Source organism: Eupeodes corollae, chromosome 3 (assembly GCF_945859685.1).
Source record: "Eupeodes corollae chromosome 3, idEupCoro1.1, whole genome shotgun sequence".
Taxonomy (NCBI): domain Eukaryota; kingdom Metazoa; phylum Arthropoda; class Insecta; order Diptera; family Syrphidae; genus Eupeodes; species Eupeodes corollae.
In genome coordinates, this window is record NC_079149.1 from 131075122 (window position 1) to 131094607 (window position 19486).

The 19486-nt window shown below is 34.8% G+C and overlaps 2 protein-coding genes across 2 annotated transcripts; both read right to left on the reverse strand.

Moving 5' to 3' along the window:
- Nucleotides 1-10191, reverse strand: LOC129950872 (cyclin-Y). Its single transcript, XM_056062799.1, has 2 exons — nucleotides 9842-10191; nucleotides 1-2517 (listed from the first exon to the last, which is right to left on the reverse strand). Exon 2 carries the CDS (start codon nucleotides 1860-1862, stop codon nucleotides 828-830), a length of 1035 nt encoding a protein of 344 aa, XP_055918774.1. The 5' UTR covers nucleotides 1863-2517; nucleotides 9842-10191; the 3' UTR covers nucleotides 1-827.
- A 4158-nt stretch (nucleotides 10192-14349) lies between these two features.
- On the reverse strand, nucleotides 14350-15774 carry LOC129952078 (dual specificity calcium/calmodulin-dependent 3',5'-cyclic nucleotide phosphodiesterase 1-like). Its single transcript, XM_056064507.1, has 3 exons — nucleotides 15594-15774; nucleotides 14562-15534; nucleotides 14350-14502 (listed from the first exon to the last, which is right to left on the reverse strand). Exons 1-3 carry the CDS (start codon nucleotides 15660-15662, stop codon nucleotides 14462-14464), a joined length of 1083 nt encoding a protein of 360 aa, XP_055920482.1. The 5' UTR covers nucleotides 15663-15774; the 3' UTR covers nucleotides 14350-14461.
- Between the last annotated feature and the right edge of the window lie 3712 nt (nucleotides 15775-19486).

Genomic DNA, 19486 nt, shown 5'->3' on the forward strand with positions numbered 1-19486 from the left:
TCTGTTTTCTTTTGTTTTTGCTTTCTTACTTTCTCTCGTTCTCTTAATGTATATAAAAATATTATTATTTTTTTCGTGTTACATAATTGCAATTGGTTATTTCTTTTGTTGTTGTTTTTCTTGTTTGTTTTAAAATACACAAAAGCATAATTTAAAGAAAAATAAAACATTATACAATTTGTTTTATATATATTTATAAATATAATAATCGAAGCTTTGGATATAAACTTAAATTTATGTAAACTTGATTAGAAGCAAGAATAAAACATAATCCTTGTATAATGTGAAATTTATGTACAAATATTTTGTTAATTAATTAAATAAATTAAAACAATGGAGAAGAAAAAAAAAACAAAGTTAAATTAAGAAAGAAACAAATTAAATTCGTCGTTCTGTAGAATTCTCTTAATATTCGTATATTCCAATGTCCACCCTTCCTCTTCCTCCACTTCTTTCACTTTCACTTCCACTTTAGTTTCCAAGAGTTCTTGGAGTTTCTTTTTGCTATTTCTTGAATTTCTACAAGCCTACAGCTAACTAGGATAATCTCTATTTTTTTAATTCGACAACCACTTCTTTTTATGTTTTTTGATGGTGTTGTGTTTTTTTATATTTTAATTTACTTTACTTTTAAATTAATTTATTTGCCTACGCTACGTGCTGGAGAGAGAGAGAGATAAAAAAGAGAAGAGAACCCTGAAAGAGGTTCGGCGGCTTACGCATAAAATATTAGAAAACACAATAAAAATGCTTTTCCTGACGACATTAATTTATGTTGTAGAAAGCTTGACTTTGACTTCTTGAGACTTCTAGTAGATGATGTAAAATCACGAAAGTATAGCGACACTCCGTCGCGGACCACCTTGACTTATGTTATCCATAGAAGACCACTTTTTGATGCCATTCTTGAGGGCTTCGGCGGTGACTTTGTCTTGCATCACTCGCGACATCGCTTCAAGCTTTTGTGCGCGTTCTTTGGACAGTGGCTCTGTGGGGAATGACAGGTCGTTGGCTTCGGCCAGAGAACGCAGATCAAAGTAATACTTGGCGTACACCGAAGACGGCACATTTATGTTGAACTGCAGCAGCTCGAGGAACTGTCGCTCCAGTTCGTTCATGTCTTCGACGGTGATGTCTTTTAAAATTTGGCAGTAGTCTACGTTCCACACGGCTTGGTCGTCCCACACTTTGCTCGCCAGCAAAATCGCCCCCAACACCATTCGCTTCCAGTTGCAGGGCCCAAGATCGAGCTCGGCGTACGTTAGTAGTCGCTCCAGATAGACCAGCGTTATGATGGCACACTCGGCAGTCAGTTGAGCTGCGTTGAAGAGCGTTCGAACGAACTTGTAGATCTGTCGGTGCTCCGGATTGTGGATGTCGTAGTCTTCGGGAACTGTGTCGTGGGTGAGTGGATGGAGTTTCTCATCGAAGATGTCAAGTCGTCGGTAAGACTCGCGGTTCTTGATGTGGAAATAAATGGCTAGCGACACGCATTTGACGGTGTTCTTGAGATTTGGCTGGGAAACTGTGCTGTCATCCAGGTATATTGTGGAACATGACGAACTCTTCTTTAAACCACCGCCGCCGATGCTGCCCTGCTGTTGGGCGATTTGGTGCTGCGAGCGCTTTCGAGTTATGCCGCCGTTCTCGACCTTCGAACGTTCTAAGAACATTGTAGCTGCTGACGGGTCGACCGACGGATCCAGATCACCCTCGAGAGCTTCGCGCTCAGAGATGTGCTGGAGATTGTTTGTGTATTGTTCGTTTTCTGGCTGGCGCTCTTCGTACACCGGAGGAACTTCTTTGATTTTCCGCTCGGGCTGTGGACTCGAGTAGGCACAGCAAGAGTTCTTGTTACCCATTTTGTTGTCTTAGCTGTTTAATGTGTTGTTGGGGATTGAGTGATATCTGCTGCTGGTGCTGTGGATGTAGATCGTATCTCAGTCTCGTGTTTTGTGTGTGTGTCTTTTTGCTTCTTAGTACACGTCGCGTTGTCGTGAAGATTCGTAAATTGATTGATTTGTTTTTGTTTTCGCTAAAAGATTTTCCAAAGGATTTGACTAGTAAAAGTTATTGGTAGAAAAAATAAATATCTATATTTATTTAGGTATGCTTAAGACTTTTGTGTGGTAAGTTGTGGGAGAATAATTTGATTGTTTTTTCTCTATAAATGGCTTGGTGCAGAGAATTGAGTTCCGGCGGCGACAGCGACGATGGAGGTGGCGGTGATAGGTTCTAGCATAAATGTTAGAAAATAATTAAATTGTTTATCTAAATTAGTGTTATTGTTTATTATTATATTGGTTTTATGATCTCGTACGATTTGTTTTCTTATTTGGCACTTCTTCGACATGGCCGTTTGAGGAATTGTGTTTATTTGCTAGTTTAGATTAGCGTTGTTTGTGGTCTTTTGTATTTATTTCATTTCTGCTTCCATCTTCTGGGTTGTTTGTTGCGCGCTTCTTCTGTTTTTAACAGATTGGTAAATTACTTCGGCTGTATATCTTTAATTCAGATCTGAAAGTGGAGAAAGTTATGTTATTGAAAGTGGTGCGAAAATGATCTTAAGGTCAAATTAAATGATGGATTGATGCCCATTCAAAAATAGCTTATAGTTTCAAAGAAAAGAACAAAGATGTACAATATTTATATATGTAAATCACAGTTTTCGTGCTATCAAACTACTCCAGGATAATTTCATAAAAATGCTAGAAGAACTTAGTGTCGAAGCAAATTTAGTAAAAATTTTTTGACGAAAGTAAATGCTTATTCCAAAATTGTTGATCATTGAGTTAAACGAAAATATTCGTTCTTTTCGAAGAAAAGAAAAGTTCCCATGACGTGAAGGTTAGTGCGTTAGACTGTCATCATAGACCTCTTGGGTTCAATCCCTGCCTGTGTCACCTAAAGTTTTTTCACGGGTACTGAATAATTCTTGACATGAAAATTGCTTTCTCAAATTTGCCGTAGGTCCCCTCCATCCCTGATAAGACTCACACCCAAAAATGGTTGAGAGCTTTTATTTATAATTTACAGTTCTGAACATCAAAATGGGAGGGAAAAACAGAGTTGGCCAAATCATTTCACATTCTCGATGTGTGATTTAAGAAAGAATCTCTATACTTGGCAATATGTCCGAAATTGAGCTCAAGAGTAAACTGATGTGCATTCCTAGAAGTACGAGTATTACGCCTGAATTGTTTGAGATGGGAATGCAACTAGCTAATTCGACAAAACATTGTTTTTAAAAATATCGGTAGAACAACGAAAGGCATAAGACATTGCGGGGGTATTCGAGTGATTATAGTTCTATGGCTTATCATTTTTAAACTTATGTGTATTGGAAAAATTAGCATTTTTAAAGCCCTTTTTCGAATTCTATCCAAGAGATTTAAACTTGTTTTAGGGGCACCTGCCCAGATATGCGAATTGTATTCAAGCTTTTGACGGATGAAGGCTTTGTAAATTACAGCCAGATCAGAAGGGGAGAAAAATTTCTTGCACCATCGGAGAAATCCTAAGCACCTGGCAGCATTTTTGACAATATCAGATTAGTGATTATTCCATAAATGGTGATCCGTGATACACATACCGAGTACTGAGAGTTGATTAGTTTCCTGGATGTAAGTGCCACTCAAAGACAGCGGCATCAGGAGTGTGTTACGCTTTAACGACATGAGACAGCATTGGGTTTTCGAAACATTAAATTCTGCACGGTTTTTGATTCCCCTTTGAAAAATGCTGTCAAGATCAGAATTTAATGAGCGTATCATACGCTGCCGTTGAAGTTTCACATCCGAAGGACAAGAATGTGAATCTAGAAAAAAATATGAAAAGCTAAGGGATTAAAAGTGGCAGACATAAGATTATTTATGAATATAAAGAAGAGAGTCGGAGACAAAACGGAGCCCTAGGCGACACCAGCATTTATTTTATGAATTTCAGACTTAAAACCATCCAATACAACTTGCATTGAACAGTTTGAAAGGTAATTATAATCCAACGAAGAAGTCATTCATCAATACCAAAAGCACGCATTTTCGATAAGAGAGCTTCAGGCCAAACTCTACCAAATGGTTTTGAAATATCAAGTGCAATAATTTTACTTTCTCTAAAACAATTTAAAGATTTGTTTCACAGTTTTGTGAGATAAACCATGAGATCACCAGTGGACCTATTGCTATGAAAGCCATACTTTCAGTTATTAGGAAGCTTTTTAAACCACTTTTTCGCACATTTCAAGTTGTGTCTAGGCCATAATTTGAATATAATTTTGTTTTTTTGCTGAAAAAGACAACTTAATAATTTAAATTTGCTAGTAACACATAGAGGCTATTGTCATGTCTTAACTTAAGCATAAATAATAATTTCCAATACTGATTACGGGTACAAGTTGTATCAGGGACCAGCAGTTAGCTTTTGATTTGTCGTTTACAATAAAATTTATTTTGTCGCTTAAGATAAATTGGCGGGAAGGGCTCGATATGTCTTCAAACCGAGCGATTCTTCTTAGAATTCTACAAAGCCTGACATCTCTCCTATATTTTCCCCAAAAGTTACCACCGTGGTTCGCAGCTAATTATTTTAACTTTTTTATGATCCATTTATAATAAAATAGTTATTTATTGGAAATAAGATTTGGTCAAAAACCTTTTAAGATGCTTCGTAGACATTATATTACTGAAGTTTTACTGCTTTCTTGTCATTGTTAATGTTATTAACGTGATACTACATTTGGGTTAAACTTAGTTATTTTTCTAAACATTGGACAACAACCTGAACGCTACGGCTACAACGTCTGGGTGTCGCCTGCGATAAAGAAAATTTGGTGTAGTGGCTGCAAATTCTCTATTTTTTTTAATGTTCTGAGAGATTCCAAGGCTGAACATCTCGACTTTTGTTTCTTTTTCCGTCCTTTTAAAATGGATCTGCATAGTCCAGATTCTTGAGTTAATTTGTTTTAGTCTGTCAAGGATGCCTGCAGCTCATTGCTAATCAACAACAAAACCAAAATTTGTATTTGGTCGGTTTAAGACATCAAATTCATTTTGCAAACCTCCATATAAGTCTTAAAATAGCGATGTTTTTATCCGGGATAGTCTTCGGCAAAGTAATCCCATTGTAAACTACCTGATTACCCTTTTATAAGCATTCTTAAATTCAAATCGACGAAATGAACATGTTCAGGGATGGGAATCGGCTAAGAAGTAAGTTGTTTGTCAATTTGTTGATAGTCGTTTTGACTATTGCTCTTTCTACATTTTTCAATATGATTTCTGTTTGTGTTTTTACGCGATGTGAGCCATGTTTCAATTATTCAATGATAACCGCTTCTAACTTTGTATTTCATTATGAAAATTGTGGTTTAAAAGTGCCTTGAAAGATGTACGGGTTAAAATATTCAAGGATTAAAGATGGCTCACTGTGAATAAAATAGCACTTAGAGTATTGATGTGGTCAATTCGGGAGGATTCTTGATTGTTCAGAGCGTTAAGTGTTGCACTCCATTAGTTCACCTTTTTTTGGGAACTTGGCAGTTATTTATGTTCTTAACTCTTTAGAAAAATATTCACTCAATTTTCGGTTCACAGCTCAAGAATTTATTCGGTTTCACAGCTTCGTTTAACCCTTGAACTCAGTTCAATTTGCAGTTCAAGTTAACCGAAAGTATTCTGCCGTCCTAGGTACACAAAGTCCTTAACTACCTCGAAGTTATAGCTGTCCATGGTGACGTTTTATCCAAGACGTCGTTGTTCAATGTCCTTTTTTGATGGCAGCATATATTTGGTCATGCCCTCATCCCTCAACCCATCTTCTTCGCTTCCGTCGTAATGCTCAAAAACGTTCCACTGACATTACGCTTTGATCTTTCAATTATGTCAATATCATCTGCGTATCCGAGTAGTTGGATGGACCTTTGGAAGATTGTGCCTCTAGGTTTGACGGTTGAGTTTTGCACAATTCTTTCCAGAACGATATTAAAGAAGTCGCCTTGTCTAAAACCTTTTTTGACATCAAATGCATAGGTAAGATTTTTTCCGACCTTTATAGACCAGCGTGCATTCTCCATCGTCATTCTGCACAAACGGATAAGTTTGACAGGGATGCCAAAACTAGACATTGCTCTGTAGAGCTCTTCCGTATGGATTCTGTCATACACGTGTTTAAAATCGATAAAGAGATGGTGGGTATCGATTTGAAGCTCCTGGGATTTTTCCAACACCTGCCGTAGTGAGAATATTTGGTCGATAGTGGACTTTCCTGGTATGCAGCCACAATGATATGGACCTATCAGGTTGTTGACGAAAGGCTTCAGATTTTCACATAATACGGCAGAGAGGATCTTGTATGCAATGTTAAGGAGATGCCTCTGTAGTTGGCGCAATTTATAGGGTCTCCGTTTTTATGTATCTGGCAAATTATGCTGAGATTCCACTCATCGGGCATGCTTCCTTCGGACCATATTTTGCAGATGAGTTGGTGCATGCTCCCTTCCAAGTCATCGCCTGCTGCTTTGAATAGTTCGGCAGCGATGCAGTCAGCTCCAGCATCTTTGTTTGACTTCAGTTTTGATATAGCTATCTTCACTTCGTCGAGGTCGTGAAGGCTGAATTATAGATCTGCGTCGCCTAGGTTGAGTGGTTTTATCTCCTTTCAGCGGAATTCGGTTCGTCATCGCCGTTATATAATTTGGAGAAGTGGTCTTTCCATATTCTCAACATCGACTGCGGTTCTTCTACGATTCTGATCGTCTTTACAGGCTTCCGTTCGTGGCTGGTACTCTTGGGAGGTTTTTTTTTAACTTTTGATAAAATTTACGAACCTTATTCCTGTTGTGACATCCTTCTATCTCCTCGATCGAGCGCTTCTCATACTCTCTTTTTCCCCATCTAAGAAGCCGGTGTTCCTCTCCACTCTTCTGATCGTTGAGCAGCTCTGGTCCTTTTGTGCAGCGCCGTTTTGTATGCATGTTGTTTCGCTGCGTGCGCTTGCCGGCATACGTCGTCAAACCGGGGTTTCGCTGTGGTGGCCGTGTGAAACCTAGCACTTCAGAGGCGGCATCTCTGATGACTGCAAGGCAATGTTGCCACTGGTTTTCAATTCTTAATGCAGGCAACAGAGGACTCCTTAAGAGGTTATTAGAGTCTCGATCGGTAAAGGACATGGCAATTTCTTGCGATTGTAGCCGTCTAACTTCGAAACTGCTCACAGTACTTCCTTGTTTTGGCTTGGATCGGGATATCCGTAGCCGTACATTGGCAACAACGAGGTAGTGGTCCGAGTCAATGTTGGGCCCTCGGAATGTTCATTGATCAGGAGATTTCCATGTCCCCTTGTGGATATGAAGATGTGTGAACTGCGTACTAGCTATAAGAACGTCTCGCCCGCAACGAAATCGATCAGCCTGAATCCATTGTCGGCTTGGCATTAAAATCTCCTAAGACAATTTTAATGGCATAGACAGGGCACTGCTCATATGACTTGTCCAAGAGCTCGAAGAATATGTCTTTGGTGTCTTCATCTTTCTCCTCTGTTGGGGCATGCGCGCATATTAGGCTTATGTTGGTGAATTTAGACTTGATGCGGATTATCGTGATGCGCTCGCTCACACTGTTGAATCTCAAGACTGAGTCTAGTTCCAACAACAAATCCATATCAGGCTAGTTAAACTAAAAAAAAAATGAACTCAGTTTAAGGTTCAGCTGAACTGAACTTTAACCCTTTACTGTGGAACTGGGGGTTAGTGAGTAACAAACCCACCGCTATTTACGCTTTTAAATTCAAAAGTCCGATGATAAGGTTGATAACATTTCACAATACTCATGAATTTTGGGTACTTTCTTGTTTCTGTAGCTCATTTAGGGAATTTGTAGAATTTAATTTATAGTTAGTATAGCATATAACAAAAAATTTGGGTATATTTCTTGAACTAATTATATACTCATAAAATTCACAAGTAAAGAAAAGAGGGGTAATTTTATTTTGTCATGCATAAGTTCTTGTTCATGCCACCACTAACAAGTCTATTTTCCCTACTGAATTACATCCATGCCTATTTATAACATTATAAGTGTCCTTTCCATTAATTCACCAAACCTCGAGTGCCTATATACCTACAACAAAACAATAGCAAATAATTAATGAATAAAAAAAGAAACAAAATTGCAAATATTATCCAATTAGAGTTGGGCGGGTGTATTGATTGACCTGAAGAATATGCAAAGTGACCTAGGTACGTCGTTCCTAAAAAATTGTAATCCAACACAAAACCGTCTCAATGGAAATTTGTTTACACAAAAAAAAAGAAAAACAAAAATACCGAGTTGTATGAATTCCACTTAAAAAATTTAGCCCTCAACAGAGCTTTTGTAACCACATCGACGAAGCAACAAGAAAATAAAAACAAAAGAAAACAAAAACTCACACAAAACTTGATTTATTTCAATTGCATGAAAATCCGAATCAATTTCGATTTCTCGGGAATTTTTTTATATAAAACAATCACAAAACAAGCAAAATAAAACTTGCAATCAACATGCACAGCACAGCAAATCACACTCTGATTAAAGGCGTCATGAGATTCCTTCGGTTCGACATAGGAAGGTAGGAACCAAAAATGAAGACAAATTTACTCAGACAATAGAAGAAGCAATTGGAATCATAATGAACTTATTTTAGAAGTTTAAAGTCACGAAAAAAAGCAAAAAACAAGATTCCAATTCAAAATGAGGCGAAAAGTAAACAGCTGATTAATCGAATTCTAAAACAAACATAATTACTTTACTTTAATAAGTTGGCGAGATAATTAGAATCAACAAAACAAAAAAATCAAGACCTGCCGCTGCCGCTAGGCTAGAAGCTGACTGCCTGGTGCTGCAAAGATGATAATTAATACACCAGCCACACTTAGGCAGTGCCACATAACCGAAGGCCAACCACGCGTTGTAATTGTAATCTTATTTCATTTGCTAGATAGAACTAGGTAGCAGGCAGAGCAGGCCGAAGTGTTGCTATCAGAATTTGCTGCAATGAATAGGAATCTTATCTCGTCTTCAACTCTAGCAGCAAAAGATACTCGTAAAAAATGTTGATACAAAAATCGAAAGAAGAAACTATCAGTAAATGCAAGGGGTAAGGACAGGGGCAGGGAGTAGATGACACACAAGAGATGCTCTTTGTGACACAAGAATAAAATAAAACGATAAACTTCCAGAAGCAGCAGCAGCAATGGAAACTGAAATTAATTCCTCCATAAAGTTGCATGAATAATTAAACTGGAGTGAGGAGCAACAGAAGTTCAAATTTAAAATCGAGGTCGCATCAAGCAGCAGCACCACCACTACCACCACTAGTACCGAACACGACAACCCAAGAGACCCACTCATCAATCGAATTAAATCTTAATTTAGAGCCAACTTATTTAGTAGGGTGGTGCTATGCTGTGCTCTGCTCGTTGTTTCATGCTTTCTGTGGTCGATGATGACGAGGATAATGATGATGATGACGATGATGGGCAGCACTTCAGTTCATTGACACAGGTGCAGTACGAATAAGAATACGAATACATCACCCACCCAAGACCCAAAACCGATATATTTTCCCAAATAGACAAGAGAAAAAAGAAAAGAAGAACCAAATAAGAATCTTCCTTATTTCTTATCAGACGAAGAATTTTTGCACATTGGAAGCGAACAATTCGAGTTAATTCTTTTCTTTATTTATGAAAAATTTATACACACTTTTGTTGGGTTAGTTTTTCTTGGGCGTTATTTTTATTTGTTTAACAAATTAATAAATAAATTCAAGAAAATTGTGTATTTTTTCCAGCACAATCACTCACCGACGACAACGACGTTAAAGACGGCAAAGACGACGACGATAGTTTCATTTTAATGATTTTTGTCTTCTTATTTTATAATTTCTGTTGTGGGATTTTTGTAATACTCTTTATTTTTTCCATGAACTTTTTTTATTCAGATGCAATTAGAGATACTTTTTATAGTGTTTTGGGGTGAATTCATTTTGAGTAATTTTTAAGAAAGTTTATGGTTTCATTTTTATCGAAACAAATAGATTTTTAGTTGGAAATTTTTAGTGTGAAAAGACAAAAAAAATGAAACTTCTTTCTTTTTCGCGAATAAAAATTTACACCGAAGTTGAATGCACAACAAAAGACCAGATGACAGCCATTTTTAGTGGGGTTTTTGGTTTGTAGTGTACTTTTTACATTTTGGTAGGAATTGAAGGTGTGGTGAAAATTTTTTGAATGGTGAGAAATGAGTATTTGGGTGGAAACAAAAAGGAAAAAGGATTTGGATGAGATTGTTTTTATTTTTAAGTAATGGTCTAGACTTAGTTTGATAATAATAATTTGTGTTTAAATAATAACAAAGATTACGGAAAAAAGTCTTGTACAAGCTTAATATTCAAAATATGTGACTGTTTCTTTATATAAACGATATCATCCCTAAAAATTCTTGTTGCTTAATTCAAATAAATTAAACCGTCTTTTGTATATTTTTCTTTGCTTGGTGGCATATTTTGCAGAACACCAAATAACTTAAACTTTTCTAAGAAATCTATGTGTTCTTCAATTGCGGTATAAATCGACATTTTTATTTGATAAAATTTACTTTTTCAGCTTTTTAATTCACAAACAAAAATCAAATATGACATTTGACAGCAATAGCTATGTTTACAGTTAAACAACAGATTAATCATTAAACCTTGGTTTCCATTTAATTATAAATAGCCAAAACTCTGAACTTAATTAATAACAACTTAGCAAGAGTTTAACAAACATCTTTGAATATGCCCCATTATGTTTCTTGATTCATACATATGCCATGGTAAGGTAGTGTAAATTTGAGTGTTAAGCACACTTCACATGAGCACGACCAACGAATGAACGAATATTCGTCGATTTTGACATTTCTTTCACATGAGAGTTTTTAATTCGTCGCGAATATTTTCTAAGGAGCCACCGAAACCAAAACAAGAATGATTTTTTTAGGTTACGTACGCGCGATTATTTTATTCGTTGCGAGTGTGGATAATGTGGAACGCGAATAAAGTTTGACAGTTCGTATCAACTACATTTTTTTTCGCGACGAATACATTCGTTTTCTTAAATTTATTAATACATGACATTGAGAAGTAAAAGTATGCATCATAAATCAAATAGAAACCATATCGCTATTGTTTTGTTAAGAATTTGTGTGGAAATATGTCTTCAAACGTATATAAACTGACATTTTGTAATTCATTCGTCGTTCGTTGGTCGCGCTCATGTGAATACTGCTTTAGGGCTTGACTACATTTAAAACATTTAAAAATAAGATGCATGACTGGGTCGCATAAACTCATGTCTTCAAAGAGTGTGTTTAAAAAGTTTGTTTAAAAAATTTAAATTCCAACTGAATTTAAAAAAAGAAAAATATCTTTCTATTTCAAAATTTGTATTTGAAAATTGTTAAAGCAGTTTTTTTAAATTATTTTTTTTATATATAACACTTGTCATTTTAAATTCTTGATTTGCTGTTTGCATATAACTCTAAATGAGCTTATTAATAAATATTTTATTATTGAATTTTGTAAAACAATAATGACCCATTTTAGAGATATCGAATTTTGAAACTTTCCATATTGTGATTTGCATTTGTGCCTGCATTTAATTTTTTCTACATATAAAATTATTTGTTTGGCATTCAGAGATAATGCCAAAATGCTGAATATATTCCGTTCTGCATTATAGGAACTTCGAGAAATGAAGAAGTCAAGATTATAGTGAATACATCAGAGTTGCCATAAACTTTGGTATTACTTAACTTTCACTCGAAATGAAATTACAATCGATTAAAAATATAAATTCAAGTTGTGAAATTCACTTTTATCGATATAAATTCCATTTTTTCGAACTTAAAACGAAGTGAATATACGCGTTCTACATTTCGATTTTTGAACTCAACTAGATTAAGTTTGTGTGATTTGAATTTGACAAAAGGATATTGCTTAAAAACAGTAATAATTTAACTTAAGGAAATAATCATTAAGTTTTTTTAACTTCCCATAAGAAGTTGTTGTAATGGGATCGATTTGTGAATTTCAAGAAAATTGCGTGGCGGTTTTTTTAACATAGCAGTTTAAAACAAAGGTGAACATTTTGGTTAACTCTAAATATCTTACGAACCAAAAACGCTAGAGACTTGAATTAAATTTTATAAAATATATTATAACGTGATACCAAACAATATATTTTTATATTTTTTTTAAATATGTAAAAAAAAAAAAACTGAACAAAAAAAATTGTCACTTCGAAAAGATTACGAATACAAAATGCTTTTATCTCCAAAACAATTTTGTGCAACGAAAAATAATGTTTTTGACATCTAGTAAAATTGTGAGAAAAATCTAATTGGCAGTTTTTTTATAAGAAATAAAAACTTAAAAAAAACATTACTCAAAGTTGGTAAAAATTGTTTTTCGACTCAAATATCTTTTCAAAAATTTAAGATTATGGCTTCCAACTTATTTTAACTTATAAGAAATATTGTTTTGAACATTCTGAAAAATTTTGAGAAAAATGGAATTGACAGTTTTTTTTTGCAAAAAATATAAACCTAACAAAAAAACAACACTAAAACTTGGTAAAAATTTACTTACGACTCAAAAAGCTCTTAAAAAATTAAAAATATTGTCTTAAAACTCTTTTTATTTCGCAGGAAATATTGTTTTCGATATTCAGTAGTTTTTTTAAATAAAAATTCAACATTCCTTTTTTTGGTAAAAATTTATGTTCGGTTCTTGATATCTCTCAAATTAATTTCGTTCATCTAATTTGTAAAAATTTAAGAAATGCTACTAAAATTGGTAACATTATTTTTTGACTAAAAATCTATTTAACAAAACTAGATTTTCAAACTAAACTTTTTCTTTTTTGAAAAATATTGTTGGTAATTTTAAATTTTGTCAAAATAATTCAACTGACAACTTTTTTAGCCCAACACGAAAACATACAAACTTTTAAGCAAGACAAATAGACAGATGGGATAGAAAGTTATTCTTGAAAAGTTCCAGGTTTTACTTTGTATTTGAGGGAAAACACTTTTTTAATCACACGAAATGTCTTCCCCGTTATCGATAACACATTCGACACATTCAGAAACTATACTTCAATACTAGAGTCTATCCCAACCGATATTTGGAAAAAGCTTTTAAAAACATGGAACAAATTAGAACATATGAAATTATACAAATTATGACAATGAACAAAATTGTTTATAGACTGATGTGTCAGCAGCTTTAATTTCACTTGAAGTGATTTCGAAAAGTATTCGAAATTACGAATCGATCGAATAATAGAACACTGAAAACAATTTCACTTGATTTTAAATTTCGATTTCGATTGAATTTCACTCGAAGTGAGCTGATTAGTAGCTTTTATCATTTTAAAACTACAGAAAACACTGTGTACCTAAATATAGCTCCCTCTTTCCCTCAGAGGAACATTTTTTGGTTGTCTCGAAATTGTTTTATTAATGTTTTTAACTTTTGTTTAGTTTGTTTATTTATTTCATTACACTTTTGTAAATGTAATGTCAAAAAGTTATAGTATTTTATAGCAAGTAAAAAAGAGTTACCACTGCACTGGTGTATTCCCTTCTACTTTCGGCTTCGACATATGTATATGTGCTTCCCTCTACTTATCTGCATTATGCATTTATTGGCCAGTTTATATATCTAAAAACATTTAATCAGTGAGAATGACAAAGCAGGAGAATGAAATATAAACAAAATTCACTTTTCATTTCCACCTACATAGTTATCAAATTAGCTTTATACATTTATAATATTCCATTTTGAATTGTGTGATAGAAAAATTCTTTTCTCAAAGTTTTGACATCAAAAACGACAACTTTTTTTATATTTCCGGGGGTACAGAGTTTTTTATGAGATCTTATGAATCTAAACTGGTCCTTTTCATGAAAGAATATAATGAAAAACCACAATTGTTATAATATTTTTTTTTTAAAATTCTCATGGTAAAGTGACTTTGTTTTTTTAATTGTAAAAGTTAAATTTTTGCTCTTCATTCTTAAATTATTAAAAAATTGAAAGAGAAAAACGGTATAAATAAAATATATAAAATTTCAAAAATATAGAAACGATGGTTCTGGCGTTAAACGATTCGTTATGACTTATCTTACTAAGTAGAAATGTCAACACAATTTGACATTCTCGGCAGTCAATTCAAAGACAAATAAATGAGTTTGATCTGAATATTTACATATTGAGCTTCGATTGTGCAACTGACCCTTAAAAACAATAAAAAAGAATTTTTTCTTATTGTGTTAAATTAAATTAAATTTTATTATGTTTTATAAGTTTTAAAAATGTATCAAACGTGTTTATTATTTACAATTTTATTCAAGAAAGGAAAACATTATTTAATTTATAATTTTCAAAAAGCAGTCCTTTTTTTCTGACTGGGTAAACACCGATCTAAGAAAAATATGACCAAATTTAAAGTTAGAAAATATAAAAACAACAAAAAAAATCACCCTCCATTGATATCTCTTGCCACTTTTTCTTATTTTCAGTGATACCTTCCATCCATGTTTTTGTAATATCACAACTTTTATTTTTCTCATCATTATTTTTGTCAATTAATGATTTCACTATAAGTTCTATCATTTCACCACAAACTGTGAAAACAGGTATGACTATGAATTCAATAAAATTGATTTGTGATTCCGGAATAAATGTTTCGTATTTATCACAGAGTGGACTAATCGGTAGCTCAAGTTCTCTCTCACGATCTCCTTGTTTGAAAAATTCTGTCATAATTAAAGTTGACCATCGATAGTGAAGGTTCCAATTCTTCGTTGGACTTGATACGTCACATGCATGCAAGACCAAAGCTAATGCTTTAGATTTGTCGATTTTCAATTCGGTTGAGTTTATACGGCTCTGTATGTCCTTTTGGATTTGAAAATGAAAGGCAATATCCGTTGAAAGAACCAAATCAATGACGAACCCCCTAAATTGACGATACTCATCACGGGATAATTTTGCTAAAATATTGCATTCATCTTCCCGAAGAATACGAAATGAGGCACTCAGATGATGATTCTCCTGAACTGAACGATCGTTATAAATGAGGGCTCTATCGGACCTGGTCATGACGTGAAAGCCATTGGTTGTTCCCGTGTGTTCGTAGTCATGAATCAATGCAGCCAGAAGACAGGCAAATATTTCTAAATCTGTCAACCATTTGTTGAGCCTGGTTTTACAAAATATCGAGTGTAAGGTTTGAGTGACATCTGCCGCGTGGACATTGTTATGATAAGGATTACTGAAACGCTTATAACCTGCTTCAATTCGAGTTATAAAATTGTCGAAAACCTTCCGATCAATTGAAAACTTTTGGAAAATTCCATAACGATCAAAGAGACTCTGGGCTAAGTATTTCAGAGGTTGGTCTTCTGTTTTATCCGCAAAAGTGAAAACATCAAATGACCACTCGTCAACATCCTTTGCAGAAAGATTGAGAAACAGTTAGAAAAGACGAAAAAAATTGAGTACTTTTATACCTTGAGACATTCAACGGCGGCGTCATCTGGTTCACTATGTTTGTCATCCTTCAAAGTTTTATCTGTCATAATTGGTAAAATTTTTGATTAAATTAGCTAAAACTTTACTTTTTTCTTTTATTATTTATTTATAGTAAATTTTTTGATGGAAAATACAAAGAGCTTTAAAATTTCGTACTAATATTTTATTCTCTTGCTCTCTTGTTCTGATTTCTCTTAGATGACTCACGTTTAAATCTTTTGACGTTTGAATTTGAAAGTGTTAATCGTAATCACTTCTATAGTGAATCGTTAAAATGAGTTGAAAACTACCAATGTAAACACTGTCTTAGAAATATGAACTGATTACTGAAATTGATGGAAACTGTCAGTTTTGAGAAGCAAACAAACTCAACTCCGATTTGGCAACAACGAGAATCTTACTAAATCCATATGAATTATTCTTAAAACATCAGTGGATGGAATGGTCCAGTCAACAACGGTTGGGAAATCGAATTAATAGGTCCGTTTAAGTGTATTTTCTTTGTTTATTTTCATGAATTGTCACTTTAGACTGCTTGGGGTCTGATTTTTCAATAAAAGGCAATTAGCAATTTACTAGTTAAAAAAACATAAAGAAAGGTTTAAAATATTGCATTCTCTTAGTGCATTGGGGCATATTCAAAGATGTTTGCTAAACTCTTGCTAAGTTGTTATTAATTCAAGTCCAGAGTTTAGGCTATTTATAAATAAATTTAAACCTATGTTTAAGGCTTAATCTGTGGTTTAATTATAAACATTGTAATTGCTGTGTTTAAATTGTCATTGTCACAGCCAAATGTCATATTTGATTTTTGTTTGTGAGTTGAAAAGCTGAAAAAGTAAATTATATCAAATAAAACTGTCGATTGATACCGTAAGTGAAGAAGATATAGATTTCTTGGAGGAGTTTGAGTTATTTGGTGTTCTGCAAAATATGCCACCAAGTAAAGAAAAATATATAAACAACGTTTCAATTCATTTAAATTAAGCAACAAGAATTCTTAGGAATGATACCGTTTATATAAAGAAGCAGTCACATTTTTTCAATATTATTATTATATTATGTATCCAATTTGAGGAATGACAACGCAAAATAACAAGTTTGAAAATACAACAATATTTTTTTGTTTTGACCTGTCATTTGAAGTATAATTGTTAATTGAATACAACCTTAAACTGGGGGTTTACTAAACACATCAGGAAAATTAACTATCAATAAGAGCTGTAATCAAGAAATCACGACTTTAGTAATTCTCTATTAATAATAATTAATTGGGTCATATTCATAGTCATACTTAAAACCTGAGTCTATTTGAACTGGAGTCTAAATTTAACATCTAAGTTAGACACAGTTAGAAAAAGGTTTGAGGTATATTCTACTACCAATCTAAATCTACAATAAATCAATTTATTTGCCCCATGGAATGCAAAAACAGGCAAAATTTGTGTTTTGACAAATCTAAATCAAAAATTAATGTATTTATTTTAACCATGGAAAACCCCATAACAAAATTGACAGTCGATCATTGAATAATACATTAAAGTATAATATGACATTTCCCAAGTCAATCCTAAAGATCTACGACCTATAAGTCTATCATCATTCCTTCTAAAAACCCTGGAAAGATTGATTGATATCCATTTAAGGGCACGTATCGATACAAGACTTCTGTCTTCGTCTCAACATGCATACTGCAAAGGTAAATCGGTGGAAATACCATCGAATATTCCCTCCATCATAAAGAGTTCACTATGGTTGCTTTCCTTGACATCGAAGGTGCCTTTAACAACGTGGACACATCTGCAATCACATCTGCACTGACATCTCTAAATGTAGAGAGTTCGCTTCGGGAGTTAATTCATTTAATGCTTACTAGCAGAATAATTAACTCAAAACTGGGCAACTCTTCTAGTAGACAATTCGTTAGTAGAGGGACACCGCAAGGTGGTGTTCTATCCCCTCTCTTCTGGAACCTAGTGGTGAATGCAATCCTAACTAGTCTGGATGCGAAGGGTTTCAGAGTGATGGCCTATGCGGACGACGTTGCTATAGCAGTTTCAGGAAAGCATCTTAATATCCTAAAAGAACTCTTACAAAATGCCTTGGACAGACTAATACTTTGGGCTGGGTGTTAACCCACACAAAACCGATCTGGTCTTATTTTCGAGGAGGTACAAAATTCCATTTTTCAACCCTCCCTATATTTAAAGAATCCAATTAAAATTCTCAGACGATTCTAAATACCTGGGTCTTGTCTTAGACAAAAAACTAAATTGGAAACGCAACGTACAGGAAAGAGTCAAAAAAGCTACTGTAGCTCTCTTTTCTTGCAAAAAAGCTATTGGTAATGAATGGGGTTTACAACCCAGAATCACGCATTGGCTATACAAATCGGTAATCAGGCCGATTTATCGTACGGTGTGGCAGTATGGTGGACTGCTTTAGAGAAAGGTATTAACAGGGATAAACTAAATAAAGTCCAACGTTCAGCTTGCCTATGTGTAAGCAAATCGTTTCGCACGACCCCGTGCGTCTGCGGCACTGCACACCTTGCTCTACCATACACCTCTTGACATATTTAGCAAACAAATAGCTGCATGCTCTGCTATTCGCCTCAATGCTTCGTTGGAGTGGACTAACAACAACATAGGCCACTCCGTAATTCTAAGGTACTTAGAATCAATTCCAAAGCACACCATCCTCCAACTACAATGCGACAGAAACTTCCAGATTTCTATACCTACCAGATCTTTTTGGGAGGATAGGACATTCTTGAAGGATGAGTCAATCCATTTTTACACAGATGGGTCAAAAACCAAAGAAGGGTTTGGTGGAGGTGTGTACTCTGAACGACTGAAATTAAGTCTCTCATTCCGCCTTCCCAATTATTGTAGCGGGTTCCAGGTGGAACTTTTGGCGATAAAAGAAGTCTTGTCTCTTGAAAAAAAAAACGTGATATCAACATCTGATATCCGTATTTTCTCTGATAGCCAGGCCGCTATCAAATCTCAGGACTCTGTCTCTACAAACTCTATAACAATCCATAACTGTCGATCATCTCTAATGGAGATGGCTAACAGCTTAATATTCACCTTTGCTGGGTGCCATTCCAGGTAACTGTAAGGCAGACGAACTCGCCAGGAACGGTACAGTACAGCCCATCCTACCACGTTTGGCAAGTACTGGCATACCAATTGATACTTGTAAACTGCTGCTAATGCAAGACGCTGTGAGGAGGGCAGGCACCAGGTGGAACAACATCACCACGTGTCAAGCCACAAAAAACATATGGCCAACACTGGATTTAAAACGTTCAAGGTGCTTGCTCTCTCTAAGCAGATCGCATATAAGCTCGATAATAGGTGTCATAACCGGACACTGTCTAATAAGAAAGCACGCCACGAGACTAGGCGTATTCTCAAATGACTTTTGCAGAAGCTGTATGGACGAGGAAGAGGATGAAACGGTTCTTCATCTTCTCTGCACATGCTCTGCCCTAGCTCGAAAACGCAAGAATTACCTAGGTGAATTCTTCTTTAACGATCTAAATCATATCGGTATAATTAGCCTCTCACGTTTCGTAAGGGACTCAAGCTGGTTCCATTGAGCTTAGGAGGAAGCCTCAAGATTCATGTGGTATCACAATGGGCCATTAAACTGGCCTAAGTGTGTCCGTTTCCATCTTGGACAGCCACTATAACCTAACCTAACCTAACCATAATATGACATTTCAAATCCGTACATTGATTTTGACAGATGAGTAAAGGGAAAAAAGAACGCAAGTAATGATTTACCTTCAGATCTAAAAATTGTCAATAACCTCCGAAAAGTAGATCTTAGATAGGATTTTCGTTCCAAAAACCAATTTCTG

What these genes read in the sequence shown, in the direction of transcription:
- LOC129950872 (XM_056062799.1), bottom strand. Translation starts at nt 1,862, where the DNA reads ATGGGTAACAAGAACTCTTGCTGTGCCTACTCGAGTCCACAGCCCGAG.
- LOC129952078 (XM_056064507.1), bottom strand. Translation starts at nt 15,662, where the DNA reads ATGACAGATAAAACTTTGAAGGATGACAAACATAGTGAACCAGATGAC. An exon ending in CCGCCGTTGAATGTCTCAAG is followed by an intron (nt 15,535 to 15,593) that starts GTATAAAAGTAC and finishes CTTTCTGCAAAG; the next exon opens with GATGTTGACGAGTGGTCATT. An exon ending in GCAAGAGATATCAATGGAGG is followed by an intron (nt 14,503 to 14,561) that starts GTGATTTTTTTT and finishes TATTTTTCTTAG; the next exon opens with ATCGGTGTTTACCCAGTCAG.